Below are 26,714 nucleotides of genomic sequence, written 5' to 3' on the forward strand. Positions count from 1 at the left end.
TATATAGTTTATGATACTTAGTACTCAGTGTTGACAACCGAAGTCTTCAAGATTTGATTAAAACGGTTGGTATAAATTGTAAAATTTAAAGTATTTGAAGATAAAGTCCAGGTTGCAGTGTCACCTGGAATGTGTTTCTTTCTGACATAGAATTCACCGAAAAATCAATGCAATTTCAATCAGAATTCACTTATACCAAACAAGTTATTTATATTCTTTTGATTACAATATGTAAAAAATGTTGACTGAAATTTGCTGTACTCAACCATTTAAAGTAAATGACTTACTCGACGAATCCAAAATGGAATTGCTCGACCTTCATTTCCTTTATAAAATAAATTTACTACCCAAGTAGCCACAAATATTGACAATGTGACCATGACCATATTTAAGCAAAAGAAAATACCTATTCAAGAAAAGGGATCAAAATAAGCAACGAAAACAAAACCGATAATGCATTGAAAAAAAAGAGATGACGATCAAACAATATTTTCCTGTGATCCTAATGAACAAACACATAATATATTAGTGCGTTAGTTGTTAGAAATGCAATATGGTTAACTAGCCGCCCTTAAAACATTGCGTATGGCTAAAGTGATATGACAACATCTAATACCAGTGGTAAAAGCCAGAAATTCTACGGTTGTGTTGCGTATTTTATGTCCAGTCCTCTTGAAGAAAGATCAGCTTTCGTCGAGGCTCTAGTCTCAAACCCTGCTTTAAACAGAAGTTATAATTTCAGGATCATTCCACAAGTTGCATACTGTAATTACCTAAGTGTCTCTTGATTAGAGGTAATCTAAATTTTAAGGAATAATTAGTATGTTGGCGTTTGGGATTCAAACTGACTTCTCATACTGAATTTGGTAGGGTCAACACTACATGTAGCCATTAAACAATGGCGATCTCGGATGCGGGGTCGTAGATGCGTACTGATTTGTAATCCCAAACTAGGACGAAAAATCTATCCATTGTTTCAAGTTTTCAATAGTGGTTTAGCTAGGATTAGTTTGCAATCTAATCACAAATCCCTTAATTATTATTAGTAAATAACAATATAATTCATAATATTACATTAGATCATTGATTACAGTTAGTGAACTACAGGACGGCTTGATCAGTAATCTATAGTTTTAAACACCTATTCATAAACTTTAGTTTTCACAGCTTGGCAGTATTACTGACTATCTCTTACATTAAAAACTATGACTTAAGTTTGATCACACGAATGTATATTTTGATTATCGAATCTGGATATCGTAACTACGAAATCTTTAATGAGAATTTCATAATGGTTCATTAGTGTTGAGATATTATTGGATATCTTATAATCACGCAGTTTTTGAACGACTTGAATTACTTAATTCCATAATTTATGAATAGCTTATATAAATACTAATAGTGCAATTCGTATAAACTGATACAGTGAATCAATACCGATATTTTTATGCATATTCATTAAAACAAAACATACCTATTATGGGGAAATTTTTGATTGCACTAGGCATTGATTTCGCCAATAGTAGTAGTAATACGAAAAATCCCACGAAGATGTTTATGCCTAAGGTAATTAGAACGAAAGAAATTTCCAAGGGATCAGGAGATATATTTATAATGTTTGTTTATACAAAAGTATATATATATATATATATATATATATATATATATATATATAATACCCACAAGATAAAATGGAATCTTACCACCCTATCTGATTTCATAAACTTTTATTGCCAACTGTTCCATGTTTTTTTAATCTTCTTTACAAATATTAAGTGGGTGATTATCTTCTTCCCATCTTCTGCAAACTATGTTTACCTTACTACTTCCCATTACCCGCCAGGCTATTACATTAATTATACGGGGTACAGGAAAACTCTTGATAATTTAGTTGAATGACGTAACATTTCCCCACTTTATTGTAAACTACTATGTATAAAGATTAACTAAAATTACTATCGTACACCTTCAGTATGTGAAACTGTCAAAAAAAGTTCTCTTGCATAACCGGCTTCGTTTTTTTATATGAATGGTAATTAATTTTACAAGCAAGTTGTTTAAGAGTAAACGATCTTTCATATTAATAACTCACTAACAATGTTATTTTCTACTCATATGTCAAGAGGAAAGGGGAACTTAGCTACTGCGATGTGGTAAAATTGTAAAACTCCAACCGTCTAATAATCAAAGTGCCAGAATTGTAACGTGAACAAATTCTTAACACTAGGAAAAAACGGCTGTCCAGCGCTTCTAAGTTTCCAATGGTGGTCTACTAACACTGATCGGTTCATGATTTCGATAATACTCCCAGTAACTAGCTGAATAATCAACAAGCCTAAATGTTAATGTAGGGCTTCTAGATTGATTCCTTGAAGATGACGTATAAAAGTGAAACAAAACAGCTTAGCGTTGATCTATCGAATTTGAGAAATTCATTTATATTCGAGATCTGAATAAACACTGAACACCAAAAAGAGTTTCACACGCTATCCTAACTATAGCAGTAGAAACAGAGAAATCTAATAGGACATGATAATCTTGAGATGGAGAAGTTCAGTCCGATGATTTTTTTTCTATAAATATAATGAAAATTTCATGAATAAACCGACCACTTCAAACTGTGTTGTACTATCCTACTAAACTAAGATTCTCCTGCAGTTTCATAATAATTGACTGAATAGCTTCAGTCCAGTTGTTAAATTAAAAGTATCATGGGCAAAATATCTATCATCTTAAACTGTAGCCTAGTAGTTTATACAGTAGTTTACTGACTTCACCATAAGACCACTCAGTATACCATGGTTCTTTGGATTTAAACTGTATAATGATAAATAATCCCCGTATTTCTACATATTAAACTGATTGCTCTTTATTTCATGCCATTTATTAAATCTTGATTTTATCTAGAATGATCACACTTATAACTATGATAGCATCAGTCAGAAAACGAAGTAAAACAAGCAACCAACTTTTGCCAGTTGTTCTGTTGCTCTTAGTATCTTTATAAATAAACCTTTAGAGGATTTATGTGATAGATTACAAAAGACATCATGTTGAACTTTAAAAGGCAGCACATGACATAGAGTTCTACTGACTTGCATATTTATATCAGATTCGCCTTACAATAAAAAAATTCAGTCATATTTTAGCGATTCGAATTATAAAATGCTAATAGGATTAATACTTAAATTTGTTCATTGATTACATAACGTATTGATCTCAGTTAGATAACTAATGAAAACCAAGAAGCTTCTACAGCCCCTACCGTACTCATTAAATTTGTGGCTGAATATAATTTGTCAAACCTATTAGCAGTAATCTATCCTTTCGAACTTACCTAGCATCATTTTCGCAGCTGAATCCGGTGGTAACCAAAAGACCACCAAACTTAACAGTGATAATAACAAACATGGAACAATTAAAATAAACAAGTGAAAACTTGGATTACGATAAATACGTATTAAATAACGTAGAACTGGATAATATCTTTCATGTTTCGTTGATCCAATCAAATGTTCTCTAACTCGATATCGTTTTACAGACCGTAACTGGAGACAAGGAAATGAAAAGAAAATAAATAAACATAAAGTTCCAACTGATTTAAACAATTTTTTAATTAAAAGACAAACAAAACATGAGGGTCATGACATATGAATAATCTTAAACTAAATGATTAAGAATTTCGGTTAAATTTTAGGAAGACTTTAATTATTGTGTGAATTATCAATCCGAATACATGTTATATTAATTAACCACAAAACACGCCTGTTTGTGATAATATGAAATAGTGATCTTTGAGGAAGTCTATTTGTTTCTTTCGAGAATAACAAGCTTATAGGTGTACAGAATGATTCACGATATATGGAATTAAACCGACTAATGCAATGATGAACAAACTTAACAAAATATCAGATTGCTCAGAAACTATTCGTAGAGTAGTAATGGATATTTTACGTGTAGATAATCCCCAAAAAAACCTTTATGCGACGGTAAACAATTTTAAAAGAAGAAATCGGAAAGCACCAATTTTAATGAAACTGATTTGAATGTTTGGGGTAAAGATAGTACATATTTTCTGCTGCTATTTACTACTAATCAGTTAAAATAATTTGGGTATAGTGTTTTGAGTAAATAGCCTTATGTCTTTACACATTTTTATAGGTGTCTCTATTTTGATTATTTCATAAACATTATTGTCTAATGAATGTAAGATCTTTTATTATTAAACTGGCAGACTTATGTGATATAAATTCTGCATACTTGTTTATGTATTTGGGTTGGCATAGAAATCGTACATGAACACGTTTTTAGCGACTATATTATTATGGTCAACATCAGGATCTCCCCAACTAAAATAAAATCATGCCATATAAAAGAAAATAGTATGAAGAGGCACAATTATATATTATGTTACTTTATTAATACTTGGTAACCTTGAGATGTCATTGTTATATCCTAGAGTGAAGACATAAGTACGGGTAACTTCCGGGACCTATTAATGGACGATTATTCTATATATATTCTTATTGTTTGACTATTGAGTAACTAGATTGTGTATATCTATATTCATCTTACTACAAGCTTCATTTCGACCTATAAATTATTATTATACGAATTACTGTCCCTAAATTATATTCAGTTGATTATTGTATCCCACGTTCACAGTCACATTTTGCTTGATCTTGTACAAATAATATTTTCTATTTTATGGTGTAATGCGGTCTATCTGTCTGGTATATAAACCGAGTATGCTTAAAATAAAGGATTCGCATAGCGGAAGCTGTAATTGGTGTTCTGGACTCAATTAGAAGGGCTAGGCGGATAAGGGACCAATAAGGACGCTAGACTGCTCACACTGGTCGAACGTCATTGATTTGACACAGTGTTAAGATTAGACAAGTCGTATTCCGATTGGCGGATAACTCACGTGATAGAAAGCCGGACATAAAATTCATAACGAATTGGCATACGACATTATTCCTTTATAAAGTCATAACAGTCACTGTATTTAACTCCAAAAAACTTCGACAGAAAGTCTATCAAAACAGAGAGAAAACTTATTGATATTTAAAATCCCCTCCCAATATATTTTGATTTTGTTTTTTATTATTATATTGTACTTTTCTAACTGTATTCAGTTATTGTTGTTCTATAACAATTGTTTTATAATTATGATTCAGTCGTTATCATGGCTTTTACACTTCTTTTTCCATATCTGTCAGATAGACAATGAGTTCTCATATTAATTACCCATAAATTACGCTCATCTTATTTTTATTTAACATCTGGATCATTACTCAACCTTCTTTTGATACTTTAAATCTCCGAATACTGCGATGTAATCCCTCTCTATTCTTTCATTGACTCATTTATTTATTAAACAATTCTACAGCTTTAATATACGATTTCACTGAGAAGATTCTCTTCACTAAACTACCTTCACATGCAGAATAATTTTCTTATTAATATATCTTTTAATTTACCTGATGTACTCGATCTTCATGTCTAATATGTCGTTCTGCTTCTCCATCTGTAAACCAATCATTTGCAGGTACATAATCTGAGAAATCGACATATGGCATTGGTGTATCACTGCCATCCGGTATCCAAAAGTCCAAATCTAATTGGGTTTTGTCATATGCCATTGAACCAAACTCTAACATACAAACCTGTAAATTAAATCCAAACAATTCATTTTCGAATTCTTATTATGATCTTGTAAAAATTGATCCTCTGCTTTAAATATCTTAAAATAATTATTTGAAGCTATTCGGATTTTGTTATATGTATGTTGAAGTACTAAAAAGGTATTGCATTTCTCAAGAAGTTCTATTTCGGTCTGGGAGAAAAAGGTTGTCTCAAGGAGATTGTGCAAACTATGGTTAGTTTGTATCGCGCGGATTATTGAATTCTAACTCTAAAAATTAATAGTGTTATCCTCAGTGCTCATCGTTCCTATCCCATGTGGTGTAATAGGTTCTGATTTTTGACAAACCCAGAAACTCAAGAGAGATGTATATCCAGTTCTTCCTAAATTTTGGTAGATTGCAAGCTGCTGTCACTCCGTGACGAAGCACATTCAAAAGTTAAAAAGGTGAGTTAAGAATCAAATAAAAAGCATTGGGATTAAAGTACTTAAATTTCAGTTCACAGTTTGATAACTGTTTATGAATCTATATCTACGGATTGGCAACACTGACGGATAGTCACAAAGGTTAAATAACTGACCATCCAATCACGACTGAACTATTTTCTGCACTAAAGTATGAGACAGTAAACATGAATAAAAAATAATGTAACCTGTAGCTCATTTGTGTTCTATAGTAACAAAAATTTCATTCAAAATTCAGTAAACCCAGAAATTCAGATATTAGTCAATTTTTTGTATGATATGACATAAAGCTCACTTAGTTTATCTAAAAATTCTAAGGGTTTCCCTTTTTTTCCCTTCATTTAATCAATCGTTGGATGTAAAGAATTATTCAAAGATGACCTTACGTATATTTAGATCCTTTATATTTTCAATTACTCTGTAAATTAGTCTCCTACTTAATTTAGGCTAAAAATACCCTTTTTTCTATTTCAGGTTCTTACATTACTCTATAAGATTAAAGTCAACAATTAAGCATAATCAATCATTTTTTTAAATTATTTTAAAAATGACTATTCCGTTAACAAGGGTTCATTTCAAAAGCAGCTCTTTATGGTTGTCATAGGATGTATCGACAATATGATACTTTTTCATATTCTTTGAAGTTAATTCCTAACCACCATATTAAATTATTCTGGATATTCATATCCTTTAGGTTTTCAAGTTGTTTAAAATAGGTTTATATCTTGAGTAGTATTCCCAAGGCAAATTTTCATTGGAATTTCTTTTCTCGACTACACCTTGTGATACGATAATTCGTATTTTAAACTAACTGGTTATTTTATGACTTGAATTTTCAGTCCTAATCAATTATTAACTGAGTGATAATACTTTTCAGCAAAAACTAGCATTAATCAAAGAATCACCAGAAATCAGAAAGTACTGCCTAGGTGTTTTGTCTTGATTTGAAATGTATCGAAAATGTGTTCCTATAATCACAGACTGGATAGGTATTAGGACCTTTAAATCTTACAACAACCACTATACCACCTGACCGATGAGTTCAAACTTAATGATTCGTAATTTACAATTACATTCATTAAATTATATAACTTAGAAAACAGTATGTAACCACAACGCCTTTTTTATTACATTAGAATATATCGCTTAAAGACTTGAATATATTCAATACACATATTTGTAGACCAGTCCTTGAATCCGATTTATAATGTATATAGTAAAGATACTACTTGGTTATTCAAGCAAAAGTAGGTGAAGTAGTAGCAGAAAATAAAAGTCGATAGTTCAAAGTAAAAACTAGATGTAATAAATTATGTAATTAAAATACACAAAGTACTAGCCTCCATCCTCGTTGCTGCTTATGCTGTTCTGTTAATTTTTGATGTATATGAAATCTTTTCACACTGCTGAAAAACATATTTAGTATCTATTCGGTACGCTAATTACAACATTCAAATCGATGGCTACAAGAACTGGGTTATTTGTAAAGTAATTTTTGATTCAAGCTGATATGAATTATATAATGGCAATATTTAAAGAATACATACTTTTCTAGATAACAATAATGGATTTAATAACATTTTCGAGTAATTTTTTAAATATATGCTTGCGAAGTTATCTTTTACCCTCTAACAACTCACCTGACTATCAAATGGAAAGTATGTTATTTCAACTTGACATGTGCTTCTGAATAATGCCTGCTGAATCCACAGTATATTGCCACTGCTATCTACTACTAAACGACCTTCTCGAAACTCTTGTAAACGTTCATCTGCACTGAAAGTTGAAAAAAATATCGGAGGGTGAATTTGATATCACTTATTTCCTTCAATTTAATCAAGTAAATGGACTGTAGTATGTATTTGTATTTCATGGATAACAGTTTATAAAAGTACTTCAAAATGGTTCAAATAAATTACTTTTTATAACCAACAGTATCAGAAAACCCGTATACCTGGACATATAATTAAAACAGGTTTCAGGACTGACCGTATTACAGCTTTGAGATCTTTATATTTAAACTGGAAAAGGTGACTTCTTGAGTTTATAGAATTCTTAATTATTAGATAAATTGGACCTTCTTTAAGTGTCGAAAAGTTATTGGAGTCAAGTAGTGACAACAAGTGAAACAAAATTATTTCAAATTATCATACTTTTAATCTTAATCGAATTAACAAGGATTTTTTCATTGATCTAAAATGTTCCATAACGGTGCATTATCACATATACCTTTCTAAAATGCTGACAATGAGAAGCGTTATTGAGACGTTTATCTAAATATCTGTCCTTGGTAATTGAAAGAATACTTCAGAAAAAGAATAATATGGAACCCGAAAAATTTCATATAGGTTGTGTAATAAACTAAAAATAGTTTAAAGGATTTAGATAATTTTCACAGATACCAGTATTTTTTTGAAAAAACAACTTACAAATTATAGAGTTTAATATCAGGTGTCCATATTTGATGTGGAAATATCCTCAATTCTTTGATACCACCATACTGACTTGCATTCCATTTCAATAAAGAATCACTCCATCTCTGTGTTGCATTGAAATAAAATGATGAAAAATATTCTGCCGATTAATAAACCACAAACGTTATGACTAATTTTTGATATATTGTTTGCTGTGAGAAGCTTACCTTACAAAATCTACATCGTCGTTATCGGAAATTCTGTATTTCATTATAAAAATTAGCTTCTCATGCATAATTAAATCATCTGCAAAATTTCAGGGACTTCAGTTTCCAGTGTTAGATTTCAGAATAGTTCCTGATTACTGACTTAATTAAAACATTATATAACCTTCTCAAAATTGAATTTCTGTTTTTTTTCTATTTACCAACAGATTATTAGTAATAAAACTAAATACTGAGAGGCAATTAATGTTATGTTGTATAGACTTCAGTGCTATTCGAATTCTATAAAACAAATTTGCAATATATTTACTGGATGAAGTGACTTTAGACCACCGTACACTTAATTGGATTTAAAATGTTTATAAATTGTAGCCAACAACTTTTAAACCAATGTCTTTTGCATTTTGCCTGAACACTTAAGGGATCTGTTTACCTATTCCAAATTTGAACACTGATCAGCAAGTGCCACTTTCAGAGACTACCTCTAAGCTATCTATATACAGGGATACATGTGGAATGTCCCTAATTATTTGAAATAAAACCAATAGAAGATAAAAGAGTTAAGTAAAAGCATGAAAATAAATTGGAAGCAAGAGCTATCGGATGCTTTTTCAACCCATTAGTGGTCAGTGAAACGATCTATGAGGTTGATAACACAATAGTTAGTGAGCTCCGTACGTACTTTAATAATTTCAGGCCAATAATCTTTGTGTTCCTTGAAATCAGAACCACCTTTAATTCACTAGATAGGACTGGGCCGTGTGATTCCTTTTTGAAGAGAGGTGTGTCTGATATGATCATTAACATATTGAAGGCTTTGTATAAAAGCACTTCGGACAGAGTGATGATATGCAACCATCTTCCACTGATGTTTAAATCAAATAGAAGCGTTACATAGAGTATCTCATTCACACCATTCAACTTGAACTTTTCAGTCAATAACGTTCTGGAAACTTGTCTGATCTGTTAACTGGAAGAAGACTTTCAGACCCTCTTTGAATAAGTGAGATGATTCCATTGTCCGATAATACACATTCTATGCAAATAATACTCAATCATTTAAAAATTAGTATCCGTAATTACTGCATATATTTCGTAATGTCAAAATGCACCCTTTGAAGTAAACTGTTAAGAATAGTCGAAATGTTCTATGATCTACGTACTTGTGTCGCTGCTGGTGGTAGCGTGTTAGATGAGAGACTTATACCAATCTAGAGAATCTTTACTACCTTCGTGATATTAGTCTGAAGAGGAAGGTCGGGTTTTGCAATCAGTCCATAACAGTAATTCTACTCTAAGCTTGTGAAATCTGATCCCCTCGAGCTAAGGATGCTCGGCGACTCTCTGCAGTGTAGTACCTGCAGCAGATACCGAGAAGGCTCTTGATCCTAATAACTAAAAATTTTTGTTCAACTGTATCTATCTAGGTGGCTTGGGAATGTCTTACAAGTTTTATTCAAGGGGCTCCTACACCATGTATTTTTTTCCAACCCTGGGACTGGGTGAACAAGAGGAGCTGGTCAATCTATAGAATAACCTTGTGATAGAGAGGATAGATGTATAAGACTGGTTACTGTAGGTTCACCAAGAGTCTAGTGTTATAGTCCTAGAGATGGCACAACTTAGTAACTTAAATCGTTATCAGACCTGGCTCAGAACAAAGACTACAAGTTGTCTTGATGTAGTTTTCTATGAAATTCTTCATATAAGATGAAATTCCATAAGCGAAAGAGTTCTTTAGTCATTGATTTTTGAGTGAACTGTATCTTTGGTCAAAAACGATGTTTTTACACTCAATTTGTTGATTGTTCTACCGTTCTTTTCTTTCTGAACAATATTATCATTTCATATGTGTTATGCCTATTTTTTATGATGCCTTATTGCATCAGAATTTATGTGCTTTAAATAATAGGCAGGAAAAGCAAGGGGTAAATGCTTACATCTCCCACTTTTCCTTTCAGTGAGGAAGTTTCAAATCTTCAAGAGAAGCCATTTTTAAAATCTCATGTATGCAATCACTTGATCTAAATTTAATGAATCATATCAATTAGCTTCCACTATCATACTACATCAGGTGTACCTTGATTTTAACACGATTTAAAGACCATTATGCTAGCGAGATAAAGAAGCGAGTTAAAATGGCTTAACTTTAGCTTCATCATAGCCAGAAAGTGGTCTATATAAATCACATCATTTGCAGCACTCATGAGAAAACGAAATACAATGATCAATAGGAATTTGGTAAATTTAAAAAACGCAGTAAGATATTAGATCACAATAACCCAACTTACATATACAGCCCAACAATTTGTCCTTAAAACTTGTTTATTTTCGTCAAGCCCAAGCAGTTGAATCATTTGGAGACCATACTGAACTACCATTTTCACACGACTATTATTCACAGGTCTTCCAACGACACCATTTTGCTTATAACGTTCTAATATCACACGAATAAGTGATTTTTCCATGCTGCTTTCAGTTTCTGCATGGTCTTAATTAGATAAAAATGTCGTTCAAAAAAAGATTGAATTTTCTTTGTTTTAAGTTTCGGGTAAGGTGATCATAATTTAGTAGTGTAATACACTTTATATTTCAGGTTAAATTTAAACGATGTAGACGTTATGAAAATCATTTGCCAATCGACAATTTCAGCTTTCAAGATAGTTTCTTCAGATATTATGTTATAAGTAAAGAAAACTCGGAAGGATGATAGAGATTCATGGCTGATGGTATGTGATGGTCACAATATATACTCTACACTAAATGAAGTAATGAAATTAGGAGGACCGAGTTACATATTGGTTCTGTCGCCTGATAATCAGAGAGAGGAATGTGATTCAGTCAAAAGTCTTCATTACTGAGTAGTAAACTAAATTGAAAGAACTGACTATAAAAAGGTTCCCGTTTTCTTAAGGTTCTTACGTTTATGTGATTTTATGATAACAGTTGCTTAGGTCTTCCACTATTAATGAAACATGTTCAATCAAAAGTTAAAATTAATGTGTCATCTACGGATTACTAGCAAAATGTTTAGAGCCCTTTGACTCCAAATTATTACGAAAAAAATATTCTTTCCACACACTCGTATACTGATGGATATAGACAGTTGACTTGAGTTGACCATTTTCTTAGTTTTCTACTTAAATATAACACAAGTGTTATTCGGGTAGACAAACACGAATTTTGAAGAAAGAGCTCCTAAAATAAAGCGAATTTCCTTGCTGATCATCTCTGAGATATTATACTCTTTACTTTCTAAACAATGGTTTTATTCTAGAGCGTGAGGATACGTGCGCTTATTTGTTGGAAGATTTCACATTCAAACATTAAGTTGAAGTCCCAACCACTGGACCCTGTGTTCAATAGCTTTAAAAATTCACCTTTAGTTTTTATTGAGATGATAAGGTGAATAAAGTATTTATCGGACACCTACCAACTTCTGTCCAAAAGGCAATCCGCTAACATGTATTTTGTTAATAAAATGAAAGTCGGTACATGATTCAGTCAAATTGACAAATAAATTAGACAACTATATCATTCACTAAAGATGAAAATCTCAGATGATTGATGAACAGGAAATTTCTTATTCAAATAAACTTTACTGATGTCTTCCTTCACTAGAAATTTATTATCATTCCAAAAAGTTGTCAAAGACGTACCTACATTATTTTATGCTATCAAAACTGTGTCGTATTAACAGCTAATTCAAACAGATATTTTTTGAATCCTGATTGAAAGATCCAAGCCAAAATAAGGTTAGTGGTGTGCATCAGTTGGAAAACGTTGAAAATACAACAGCGGAACGAAAGTGATTGTGAGTTCGTGGCATGCAGGAATGGAAGTGGATTTTATGGATGTTAATGATGTACATTAGACTAACCAAATTGTAATTGACTGAGTTATCCAACTACAAAATCAATGTCATGAAAACCACCATAGAAGCAAACTGTGGATAGATATATGTAGATGTGAATTTTTTAGAATGACATTCTGTGATCTGGAAAACCCTCTCTCCTAATCGGTATTTGTGTCACACACAGTCTGTATTGCCGATACATTGTTCACAATTGACATGTCGGACAAGCGATTTCGATAATTGCGTGAACTTCCCTGTGTAACAGTCAGTTTTCAGAAACTCAAAATTGTAATGTCACAGTTTAGAACTAATAAAAAATTATCGTTAAGCTATTTTGTAATTTCGTGCTCCTTGGATTTTATTCAACTTATCAATTATAAATCTAATCATATTTTAGGTTTTACATAATCACATAGCGTACAACATCGGAATTTAATGTAAGTTGTGGTGGTTGGGTGTTTCAACGATAAGCCCATCATCTTAATTCATTATTTATACCCAAAAGCATCAAGCTAATTACGGAATGAAATCTAGAAATGATTAACAGAATTCTGTTATCAAAAAACAAGTTTAAACACCACGAAGGAAAATAACCATTGACGAACATGTAACCTGGATTTTTATATCTTACGGACTATTCAAAAACTTTCAGATCACTTTACCCATCCTACAATATGCTCTAATCGAGTGGAATTGTTAATATTCAGATAAAACGGCCCTATCCGGTAAGTAAAATTGAAAACAATTACAAAAAGTTTACTTTAATGTAGTACGGTAGATGATGACTTACTACGTGAACGAACTGTTGGAGACAGAAAGAGATAGACTAGCACAATAATACATCCACTACTAAACAACATCAGTCTTAAACAGGAATGTCATTCATCTTATAATGACTAACTCATCGTTAGACAAAATATATTTTAAGTCTAATGGAAAAAATAATAATCCCCAGTTTAATACTGTCAAGGTTATGGTTGTTGAAATACGATTGGTTGGTGAGATTTAAGTTAAACAATTTAGAAAGAAAAATTAGGGAAGAAAATGAGCGATGGCTAAACAGAGACCCGTTGTCGAAAGCGATCAATATGCGTTATTATCAATCGACCTACTAGAGAGTAAAATAAAATCAATTAAAAGCGGTAAGATACAAAGCGTATAGTTTTCCTTACAAGGAAAATTCTAAAATGTTTATTGTAAGTAAACAATGTGCACAAATTTGTTCACCGACTTTCCAGGAAATTCTGTAGCATGTAAATGTGTGTCAGACATAAAGTCTACTTAGTAGTAACTTGTCTAATACCCTTAGAAGTTTTTGAGAATAGCATTAAATATAAAAAATTAGAGAAGTGTTTTTTTTCATCCTGAGGCTATTTAGCCGCAGTCTATTGATATTCTAGAGTTAGACTTATCCGACAGGTGATTTGGTGGAAACAAATTTTCCAATTGTTATCTTAAGATGTTCATTTCTATTTTAAGTAAATATCAATGGCATGAACTAAAGCGACTACAATCGAAAACAGCATTTCTTATGAGCACCAAGGTAAAACAAACTTCTAAGGGTATTAGACAAGTTACTACTAAGTAGACTTTATGTCTGACACGCATTTACATGCTACAGAATTTCCTGGAAAGTCGGTGAACAAATTTGTGCACATTGTTTACTTACAATAAACATTTTAGAATTCTCCTTGTAAAGAAAACTATACGCTTTGTATCTTACCGCTTTTAATTGATTTTATTTTACTCTCTAGTAGGTCGATTGATTGAAAACATCACAAAAGTTCGAGATGCTGACAAACTCAACAAATTCAACATAGCCCTCAGTAACAGGTTCCAGGCCTTTCATGATCTACTCAATGGAGAGGGAACTACCATGGAGAGCAACTGGAAAGGTATCAAAGAGGCAGTCAACTCAACATGTCAGGAGGTTCTGGGTCACAAGAAGCACCACCACAAGGAATGGATCACTGTTGGTACACTGGATAAAATTGAAGAAAGGATAAACAAGAAGGCAGCAATCAATATCAGCCGAACAAGAGCAGAAAAAGCCAAGGCATAAGCCGAATACACAGAGGCAAACAAGCAAGTGAAGAGGAGCATTACAACCGACAAACGTAAATATGTGGAAGATTTAGCAATGACAGCGGAAATGGTTGCAAGAGAGGGAAACATGAGATAACTGTATGATACAACCAAGAAACTTTCTGGAAATTACCGTAAGCCAGAAAGACTAGTGAAAAGCAAGGAAGGCAAAGTAATCACCGACATTGAAGAACAATGAAACAGGTGGGTAGAACACTTCAAAGAACTTTTGAATCGACCAGCTCCACTGAACCCACCCAACATCGAAGCAGCACCCACAGACCTCCCAATCGATGTTGGCCCACCAACAATTGAAGAGATCAGCATGGCCATTAGACAAATCAAGAGCGGCAAAGCAGCGGGACCAGACAACATCCCGGCAGAGGCACTGAAAGCAAGTGTGGCAGCAACTGCAAAGATACTCCACATCCTCTTCAGTAAGATTTGGGATGAAGAACAAGTGCCAAAAGACTGGAAAAAAGGACTTCTGATCACGATACCAAAGACAGACGATCTCAGCAAGTGCGATAACTACAGGGGCATCACTCTTCTCTCAATACCAGGAAAAGTCTTCAACAGAGTATTGTTAAACAGGATGAAGGATTCCGTAGAAGCCCAACTTCAAGATCAACAAGCTGGATTTCGTAAGGATAGATCGTGTACAGATCAAATTGCAACTCTACGTATCATTGTGGAACAATCAATCGAATGGAATTCATCACTCTACATCAACTTCATTGACTAAGAGAAGGCATTTGATAGCGTGGACAGAACAACACTATGGAGGCTTCTTCGACACTACGGCGTGCCTGAGAATATAGTCAATATCGTACGGAACTCCTATGATGGATTAAACTGCCAAATCGTCCACGGAGGATAACTCACCGACTCATTAGAAGTAAAGACCGGTGTTAGGCAAGGTTGCTTACTCTCACCCTTTCTCTTTCTCCGGGTGATCGACTGCATCATGAAGACGTCAACATCTGGAGGAAAGCACGGGATACTATCAGCAACAAGTTACTGTGGGAGGACAACAAACCAGATTCCAGTGGAGGAAGAAATCAGGAAGAAGCGCTGGAAGTGGATTGGGCACACTTTGAGGAAATCACCCAATTGCGTCACAAGACAAGCCCTCACATGTAATCCTGAAGGCCAAAGGAGAAGAGGAAGACCAAAGAACAAATTACGCCGTGAAATAGAGACAGACATGAGAAGAATGAACAAAAAATGGATAGAACTAGAAAAGAAGGCCCAGGATAGAGTGGGTTGTAGAAAGCTGGTCGGCGGCCTATGCTCCATTGTGAGTAACAGGCGTAAGTAACGTCGAATGATAATAATGCATATTGATCGCTTTCGACAACGGGTCTCTGTTTAGCCATCGCTCATTTTCTTCCCTAATTTTTCTTTCTAAATTGTTTAACTTAAATCTCACCAACCAATCGTATTTCAACAACCATAACCTTGACAGTATTAAACTGGGGATTATTATTTTTTCCATTAGACTTAAAATATATTTTGTCTAACGATGAGTTAGTCATTATAAGATGAATGACATTCCTGTTTAAGACTGATGTTGTTTAGTAGTGGATGTATTATTGTGCTAGTCTATCTCTTTCTGTCTCCAATAGTTCGTTCACGTAGCAAGTCATCATCTACCGTACTATATTACTGCAATCACGCAGACTGACCCGATAATATAGCTCTTCATATACTCAGGACTAGTGACACTTTTTATACCTACTTGACACAAAATATTATTTCACACTCAACCATTTTACTTGATAAGCGTTTTCAGTATCCGGGGTGTAGTATACTTTTAAAAGATGGCAGGTCCTTCAAAGCTATTTGAATGATGAATAAAGTTAGTAATAGATGTCACTTATCAACGCTGAATTGGATTATGAAAATTATAGATATGGAGATTTTCTGTGGTACTTAAGGTTTAACATAAACCGACACCAATAATAATTTCAACGCCATTCCAACAGTAAATTAGGAAGGTATAAATCTACCAAGAAATTGAATTAGTCAAGTATTATCGCGCCACTGTAATATGGATTTTGTCCGGTAAACTCCAGTGCTGCTGTTACGGTTCAGTTAAAACGTTCATTAAAAAGATACTATGTACGCCGATTCTAGTTGTTAAGCAACCTTGCTAATAACTTAAATTCTACGAACATTAGTAGACAATGCTGGATACAGTGTGAATGACAGCTATAATAGACATGAATGACATGCAGTTTAAAAATTCTTTTCATTTCTATACGCCTTATACTGGATTATCGATACATCTATTGTCATTACTATTAAAATTAATCAAATACTAAACCTCCTCATTATTATTAGTTTTGCCATTATTTGCTGATTGCTTATAAGTTAGGTTCGGAATCTTTTAGGAAATGAACTATAAAGCAAATCATAAACGCTGAACCACGACCATCAAACAGAACTTCAGATCGCCGTGTCAAGACTGTAGATTCTTGGTGAGTCATAATGAAATTAAATAATTTAAAAACGGCAAATATGAGATCTGAATTTTCCAACTGCAACAGAGATCTTGTATTCCTAACCAACACAGTAAAACTAGCAATGCTTTTTTATGCTCAATGGTCCACCAGGACATGTTTGCTAACGGGAAAATTTATTTCATATACATGCTGAATTTGTTTATTCTTTTTTAGACTGACATTATTAATAGCATAACTGATTCCTTAGATTTTTAGAGAAAATCATTATCTAGTGTTTTCCATGTTTACTTTCGGTTAAAACAGACTGTAGTGAATTGTCATAAGTTGTTTGGGTAACCTTCAGCTTTATCATTACTGAAAAATATCTCATAGTTGAGTATTTTGCATGGAAATAATACCTTTCATTCTCTATTATTGGTTTATATACTCGACAAGTTAGCTAATGATTCCATTCTACTTGTTTGGTATTCGAGAATCAGTCGCGTGAGTAAAAATATTAGTTAGTCCACCTTCAATATTTCATATGATCGATTGAATCTTAGTAAAATCTTTAATTAGTAAATTAATAAACAGATTAAAAGATAATGAATAAGTGCAGGGACTGAGTGATAATATACAGCTTAACCCATGTTTAAAACAATTAATAAGAAAAAATTTATCAAAATAATAATTATATATATAAGAGGAATGTAGATGGACAGGATAAGTAGAGTCCAAATTACATAACCTACAAAATAAGAAACAATAAATTACCATTATTAAAAGTCGACAGAAATTTATTAGAACGAGCATCAACCCAATAAATAATACTAAATAAACCAATCCGTTAACCACACCCTAATTACTTTTTGATGGTCAAAATTACCACCCACCCATCCAAAATGAACAACATAAAGTGTGCAGTGAAACTATGGTCTAATAATTATGCATGACGTACTCAAACTATGAACCGAAATATTAAAATTATTGTTTGGATAGTATGTATTATTACAGAACGAATATTGGGAAAGTTGAAACTCTCGGTGCTATTTTCCAGATTATTATTATTTATTTTGTGTAATTTATTGTATAATTAGTAGATAACTACATTGTTACATCTCTATATCTCACTTATTGCAAGGTTCCAGTGAATTTATTAACTATTCTTATGCATTTTACTATTCCTTAATCATTACTAAATGATTATGTAATGTCTGCTTCAACTTCTACCACTTATGACATGATTACGCTCTAATTGGTTTCTTTATTTGGCGTGATGTATAGTCAGGCATTTATTTATGGTATACTAATTTATGAGTTTTTGGTCATGAACGAATTGGGTTCAATAGAAAAGTAGTCTGCCTTCTACCATCGTCTTCCGATTGACCACTGGGTTGGAAAGGGTCTTGAAGACCAATAAGCATTAGAATCTTGGTTGTCATTTATTGGTCGGTGACATTGTAACTGATCCGACTGCCAATATAGCATGTGATATGGGTTAGGGATTCTCCAGACTTAATAAATTCGTAGCAGCCCTTTTTCTCAAGATACAACAATATGCTGACGAGAAATAATTTTCAAAACAAAAAGACAGATCGTTGACTAAGTCCATATTCCATTCAGACGTCTAATCCCGTAAGTAATGCCATTTAAAGACAAAAATCACATAATTTTTAAGTGTAATACTGTCTTGATCAAGATTTTTACATGATATATTTTGTTGATGGTGACCGAAAAGCTAAACTCAAATCGAACCTAATCTCATCAATTAAGAGCTACGATCGTTTCGGTACATTTGGCATTGTAGCAATTATGATTAGTGGGGAATATCAGACAATATGAAATCTGTTAACATGGAGAGCATATGAAACCAAATAAAGTTATATGATCGGGATACTTTGAGCAAGATTATTTTTTGCTTCTCAACGCTAATCAAGTCTTTTACTAATCAGAGGATACATAGTGGTGACAGCTAAAAAGACATGACACTGAAGATACTGGAAGATTTGAAGAACGCCCAGGTCCTCAATCTAGTAAATAATTATGAGCGCATTTTACCCGTAGCGAGATTAGCTCATATTCCTTGGTACTTGTGTTGTTTAACATAACTGAAATGAAGCTATAATATATAGTGTGTTATTGTTCACTGTTTCACATAAAGCAATTAAAATTCACCTTTAGTGCTGTCAATAATATACTACAACAGCTTTCTTAAAATGCTATTTTTTGAACTTTCTGCCGTTTCTTATGTTAGACTTGGTCTTTTTCTTTTGTTTCTTGTCATTTGCTCCAGTTGAAGGCTGAAATAAAGAATCAAAGATACTTTTGGATGATGACTTTCTCTTGACACTCTTTTCTTCCAACTGGTATTTTATATTTACTAGCGGATCCGGAATGTCACGGTGAACTGTTGCAACTTTGGACTTCTTTTTCAATGGTTTACCAGATTTTGCTAGTGATTTAGCAATTTTAAATTCAGGATCAAATGAATCAATAGACATAGGTATGGGATGATCAACTACTGCCTTAGCACATTTGTCTTTATGAGGTGTTGGAGTACTGTCTACATCCATCTGGTAAATATCAGAGGCCTGACGTTTTGCATTTCTTATAGAGATCTAAACAAAACATAGAGAATATAAAAGGTCAAATCAATTAAAATCAACTGACAACTTTTTACATTGATAACCACTTTTGATAATGTTCAGATTAAATACATGAGAAACACCAAAAGAATGGAAATGTAACAAAATTTTCGACGAACACTTTACCTAGACGGATCAGTCAGATTAATAAAAGGCGAAGATAAAGTGCAAACTTTAATATTAAAAGGTGAATAAAAATATATTTCTGTTGTGCCTCACAATAAACAGTATTCACAAATGGTCTATCGCGGTAGGGGATGGAAAACAATTCGAAATTCTTTCATATGAACATGAGTTTATAGCCTCTGTTATGGAGGTCCTACTCACAGTCTTCATGTGACCCGGCTGCGTTCATGAAATTGAAAAGGCGAAAAGACGGATGGGGTTTCGTTATCCAGCGGTCTACAAGAAATGATGAAACTTTAAGACAATTTTAATGACCAACAAATTTGGATTTTTGATGCCTGATGGATGTTGAACTCTTCGAATCGTTAATAAATCTAATTGCTGGAATTGAATGAGAAGACATGAATGTGATATAACTGTGTAGTATGTAGAGTGCCAAAGCAGATTTTAAGAAAGCTAAATAAATTAGGAAAGACTAATACCTTGGAAGAATAGTAGTCTATAGACTATTTTTTATTCAATAAATTCAGATTTAAAAAAAACGAAACGTACTTTCTTTGGATTTTTAAGTAGGAACATAACATAGATAGATTCTCCGTGAATAAATGTTCCATGTTTCAATTCAAAATCTTTTAATGCAGTGTGACGTGAATGGTAAGTTAAAGTGCAATACCTTGACAAAGAAACATCAGTAGAATCAGAAATTCGGATATTTTAATGTTAAACATGTAATATTCACCAACATTATACGATTCAAGCTAATTATCTATCAAAAGTACCGTACAAATCAGGACTATTAACCACTTTGAGTCTTAAGTCTGTGAAATAAATAGAAGTAATGAATGGTGAGACAGATCTAGTCTTCAGTTTATAAAAGAATAGAAACATATATAACATTCAGTTTATAACTGATAGTGAATGTAAAATAGATGTTAATCAACAAGTAATATTTATTTGATGAATAAGTTAATAAGCAACAGCTGAAGTAAGACGGCCAAGAGTTGTAATCCATCAGACATTGCGTGTTGCTATCAGTATTAGATTCAGTACTGTCTATTTTACAAATACAAGAAATATGAAAAACGGCAAGAAAACAACTTTTGGATAACATGGATATTTTCGTAAGAAAGTGAGGGACATTATCTGAATACCCAGTAATATTATGTAAATTCTTCGAGTTCCAGGTAAATAAATTATTTTGCGTAATATTTCAATTCGGAGTAAAGCCTTCTTTTAGCATGAACATATTTGGTATTGACTAACAGGATTCCATACCTGTCATGCCGTCTTGAAACACTGTTAGCAACCCTCTTCGCACAACAAAATAAACAATATGACAGAAAATATACACGACAGTTTTCATCTCAACTGAAATTTATATAAATTCCTAAACGAGGTTAGTACTTATTCTTACCCTCGACACGATCCATCATCATATGTCGGCATACGAATACCTACAGCTTTCGGAAATACTTGAGCCAAGTCAAAACGAGTGGTCGCCCGAGGCAAATGAAGAACATGAAGAGAACGCATATCGAAATCTGACAGTGTTCTTTGTAGGGGTTCAGTCCATTTATTTTTATCAACATTATCAGGTCCGTGTAGTGAGCAAATTTCAGTTTTAATTTCTTTACTGTTTAGCAGTTTACCAGAAACAGATTTTTGAGCTGCAACCAGTTCATCGTGATTTCGAAATTTTGCAAAAGCAAATCTAATAAATTGAGATAGAGATAAAACAAATAACACCGAAATTTGACTAGGACGAGTTTGATTTACAAAGGCAATATTTTGGACCTAACCGTTCTAGTGAGGTGCAACATTCAAACTTTTTCCTGATTGTTATAACTTGTGGCCTTGCGCCCTATCAATATATAACGTAATGATACCGCTAGTTAAAGAACAGTGATTTATTGATTGCACCAATTATTCATAAACCCATATGAACAGTTTAGAGTCCTTATCGGCCCTTCTTCCTACCTAGCCCTACCTGTTGAGTCCAGAACACCAGTAACAGCCCCTGAGATATGAATCATGTACTTATAATAAAAGGAATATTAATATACATAGTTTAGTTAATTAGCAATTATACAAAAATATATGTATAGTATTAGTCTATAAATAGATCCCAACAGATACCATTCATTATTATTGTCGGGATATAACCCTGATGTTAATATTCTACATTATTACAAAGTTGATCTTATAACGCTAATACCTTATAATGTCAAAAGCTCAGAAGATCCTTTTAATTTCATTTTTCTTCCACTTTGCTCGGCTATTTTCCATCCCACTGGGGAACTGATTGGAGGTCTGTATCTTATACTTGCTGGTAGAACATGTTGACAAAGACACACGTGGAGAAAATACAGTTGTTCTCGAGTAGAAACCTGCCTTTTGGAAAAATTCTCCCATTTTAATTCCATAAAGTTAGATTTCAATCATAATTATTACGCGGTGTCTAGTAATCTCAACGGGCTATCCAAATATTCTTAGGTTAATTTTGTTCACCGAAAAGAAACAAATGCGTAAATAACTGTAAATTTTGAAAATCAATGATATTCCTTGAAACAATTAACCATATTTAATTTGGCGAACTTAGATTGTTATTTTTCTAAAAAAAGGTTGTGTTATATGTATGAAATTTTGAATACATTTGATTAATTTTTCATTACAAATCTTTCGTATTAGTTTGATATCCGGAAATATATTTCCAGAAGACTTGAAGTTATATTTTGTTCATGTACGAATTGCTATTTATAACAATTACCCAATTATGTAAGAAGTAACTTCATTATGATAACGCATCGACGTGCAAACAATAATAGTTTACACAAAGGATCCCCTGATATATTACTTCAAAAAACGAGACATTATTACATGTTAATACAAAAATTAGGTAGCATGACCACGAAATATGATAAATCAAAAGACTTTCTTACCGAGAATTGCATTTCTGTGGGATACGAACATTGACTGATGACGGGAAAAGATCCTTGATCAGACTTACAGGACAATTTCTTGGCAACGGACGTATAGTTAGAGTGTGTTGGTACATTTCAACTTTATATACACAAGAAAGCAAATTGTGGAAATTAATAGTACTGTACGATGGTGTAGGTGTATACACTCTTTGTCTTCCCTTAAACCATGAGATTAAAATTACTTTATACCTTTATTTCTACGAACTAATTTTTATATCCTTATACACAATCCTTTTATATATTACTACTATTAAAGTAACTACGTCTATGAATTTGGTGTTCATCTTGTTGTGCTAATGAGGTATGGGAACTTGAACCGATGCATATATGTGCCTGGTTCTACGTTGCGGCTGACTTAAATTTACCAGTAAGTGGAGGATACCAACACATAACTTGAAGTTTCTAATCAAAATTGAATAAGACAAACAATTCTGTGGTAAAAATAACAATTAAGCAAAGCAGCAAAATAGGTGAAAGCGGTTAGTTTCTCTTACATATAATTCAAGTTTTTTATTCCGAAGAAAACATGTTACATTATATCAGCTGTTTTTGAAAATCGCCACTACTTCAGGTAAAAAAAAAACACGCTCTCACAGCTAATGCATTACAGAAATCTATAAAAAGTGCCTTCGATTTTGGTTTTGGAAGGATTAACAACCTTACGATGAACAACATCTGGTCTCCACTCAGTTAGTACCGGTAATAAGGATGCGAAAATCCCACAAATGAAATTAACTACCTTCCGTAGCACATCCCAACAATACTGGTTAGGCATATCAACAGAGATTTATTACTGAAGAGCTATTAGCCTGGTCACTTATCATGTATTTTGTGATCGATTTCAAGTTAAGAACTTCAAATAACTAGAAAACACATGTATAAATGACAAGTAAGAACGTGATAAAATAGATTATTCAAGATTACTTCAATACACTGTGAATAATAGGTACATAAAACATTATTCTAACAACAAAGCCTAATAATAACGATTACCTAAACGATTCCGAATAGCATCTAAGAGTTTTTCATCTGTATCCAAAGATGATGCATAAGCTTTACGTTCTGGAAGTACGACACTTGATGACGTACGGGGTTCCTAAAATAGAAGCGTGGTCAGAACAAAAATAATTTAATTTAATGTATGATTTCTCTATAAAACGGTTGTAGATATTTCAGTAATCCGAGTGACTTTACTGTTAAATGTGGGACATAATACATATTGAATTCAAATATCTTAGAAATTTTTCAAAGGGCTATGCTGTTGTTGAAACCCTTATTATGGTCTGTATACTATAAGATTGCCACAACTTACAGATTTACTAGGAATAGTCTGAGTTTTTAGTATCACAGAGGTGAAGTAGGATATAGATTTGGTAGTATTTTAGTGTGCCCCAACACTGTATGAGCACATAGAGTATAAATCAATAACGAGAAAATCAAGGAGATTAAAATGACACCAACAGCATAAAAGATATAAAACAAGATAAAAGAACTTCAGAATTCCAAGATGTATGTGAAGCATATTGATATTGACACAAAAGTACTACTGCAATTGATATTAAGTTATTTTCCATGAACTCTCAAACAGATTAGTGCCATGGTTTAACTCAAATTAATTATGACCTTACTCCATCAAGCGTGACACACTTTAAACTTGTCTTAGCCCATTCAGGAACATATCATTATCAGCATTCTATCATGTAATCTGAAGATTGGAAATTATATAAAATGTTTCTGAAGTAAATGTAACTCTTATATAAAAAGCTAAAAGTGTGAGACCAGTAGTACAATATCAATGTTATTAACCAGTATAATAAAATTCCGAATCACGTGTAAACGCTGAAAAGTTTAAAACTTAGAGATCACTTACTAGGTCACATTAACTGATCACGACACAACAAATACTGTAATTGATGAGAAATGTAGAATGACACTAGTTAAAATGCTCGAGTTCAACTTATCGAATCTGTTTATTGTACATTGTAGAACTAATGATAACACTGGCGAGTGAAGTGGATGGATATAACAAACTGATCGTTTATCTAATAGAGCAATAACTAACACTTAATAAATGTACAAATCCAAGTATGGAAAATATAAAAAGTTCAACAATGAATATCGACAAATACTGAAGAGTTAGTTATCAATACCTTTGGTTCTGGCTTAGGAATGGATGCTTTGGCAGCTTTTCTCAGTTTTAACTTTTCTTGCCTTTTGTGTCGTTTCCTTTGGGACTTTGTTAGCTTTTCAGTGCATTTTGCATCAACCTATTAGAAGACAATAGTAGTTTAAAATAAGAGCATGAGCGGGATCCAAGAACAAACATGACTAAACTGTACGCAAAATATGCCCAATTTGTAGAAACATAGGAAGTACCTCACTACTAAACATAATTTTATTTATTTATTTCTTTGAACACATAAATATTGGTACAAGGGGGCACCATATATATATGCGCCACACAGTTGTGTGAGGGCTATGATACTGCTCGGGTGCCCAGACCGAAGCAGGTGGTTTTCTTAGGAAGCCACACCCGGAGCCTTCGACCTAGAGGTTTGATCCACAAGGCAGTGGAACATCGTGAGGAGATACAGTCCCATGATAGCCAGTGACCAACAATTGGTTCATACGCAATTTGTTCCTTCAGAGTGCTGGAGCCCATGAGCACCATTGGTTTGGAATTAGGGTTTTCCAACTCCCTTGGGTGGATCCTACGTATTCACCAATCCGGTTAGAGCACGGAACATTCGCTTTTCGCCCTCTCAACTTTATAAACAACACCCCTGCCGCAAGAAGGCAGTGAGTAGGGAAAATACCTATAAAATATGTGACTCAGTAGCTCCATTTACCATCAGATATGGTTTAAGACAGAAACCAACGATAATGGTATTGTTTTTTATTATACTCATCGGAAATAGTAAGATGCATTTGTCAACTTACTGAGACTAATCTTGGTTGGACGCTGGGTTGAGACCTTTTAATATCTACGTATTTTTATGACTGTCATTATTCCGTTTAACCATAATGTGGTTGCTTTTTCACATATGAGGTATTTCTTGACATTCTATAGTACTAAGCAAGGTCATAATAATAAAAGGGTGTCTGTAACCAAGAAGATAGAGCTTACCAACTTAATGTTCCCAGAAGGAGAATTCTTTGTCATTATATCGTCTAAGTTTAGTTCTTCATTAAGCTCCCTTCTACTTACAGCCATCGGTAGTTGATCACGTGCACCTGGTGTATTCAGAGAAATTCCCAATTCATCCATTGATACGGAGTCAGACGCAACAAGTGACTATTATCAAACGAAAACTGATTAACTAAATGAAATGTTTTTGAGTGCATTTATTTTATTTTATTTAATCACATATATATTGGTACAAAGGGCACCGGATACATATGTGCAAGGACTATAAATCTAAGTATCATTGAAAGATATCTAATTGAAACAGGATTTAACGGTTACTTGAAGAGGTTGAGTGTTCTGAGTGAAGAAATATCGGAGATGTTTCGTACTTTGAAAGCTCTAAGAGTGATACCTGTTCTGATGTGTTTGGTTAGTCTTAACCGACAGCGAAACTGACAAATTTTATCAACTGAGACGTTTAGTTCGTGAGGTCTTATGGCGCAGTCGGTTGGTGGGTGGTAACTTAGGGAGACAGCTTACCAGTTCAAAATAGGATTTCTAACTACTGGGATCAGGGTTCAAATCCTCTCTTACTCTTGTCTATATGATCTGTTGATGTAGTTTAGTGTCAAGTGTATAGATTTATGCTTGGCATACATGTAGAATATTTTAAAAGCAGCCGAAACTGGATGTTGGA

The 26,714-nt window shown here is 33.2% G+C and overlaps 1 protein-coding gene across 1 annotated transcript; it reads right to left on the reverse strand.

Annotated features, from left to right (window-relative positions):
- Positions 1 to 269: 269 nt before the first annotated feature.
- On the reverse strand, positions 270 to 26,158 carry Smp_142690 (nAChR subunit (ShAR1-beta2-like); the record flags this gene model as incomplete). The annotated part of the gene is made up of 14 exons (XM_018789805.1): positions 270 to 406; positions 1,475 to 1,561; positions 3,338 to 3,548; positions 5,484 to 5,669; positions 7,753 to 7,888; positions 8,542 to 8,651; positions 11,042 to 11,241; positions 19,462 to 19,756; positions 20,462 to 20,582; positions 21,324 to 21,620; positions 22,849 to 22,969; positions 23,884 to 23,986; positions 25,041 to 25,157; positions 26,018 to 26,158. The coding sequence occupies 14 exons, from the start codon at positions 26,156 to 26,158 to the stop codon at positions 270 to 272; spliced, it is 2,262 nt and encodes a 753-aa protein (XP_018655211.1).
- Between the last annotated feature and the right edge of the window lie 556 nt (positions 26,159 to 26,714).

This window comes from Schistosoma mansoni, chromosome W (assembly GCF_000237925.1).
Source record: "Schistosoma mansoni strain Puerto Rico chromosome W, complete genome".
In the NCBI taxonomy this organism is placed as follows: Eukaryota; Metazoa; Platyhelminthes; class Trematoda; order Strigeidida; family Schistosomatidae; genus Schistosoma; species Schistosoma mansoni.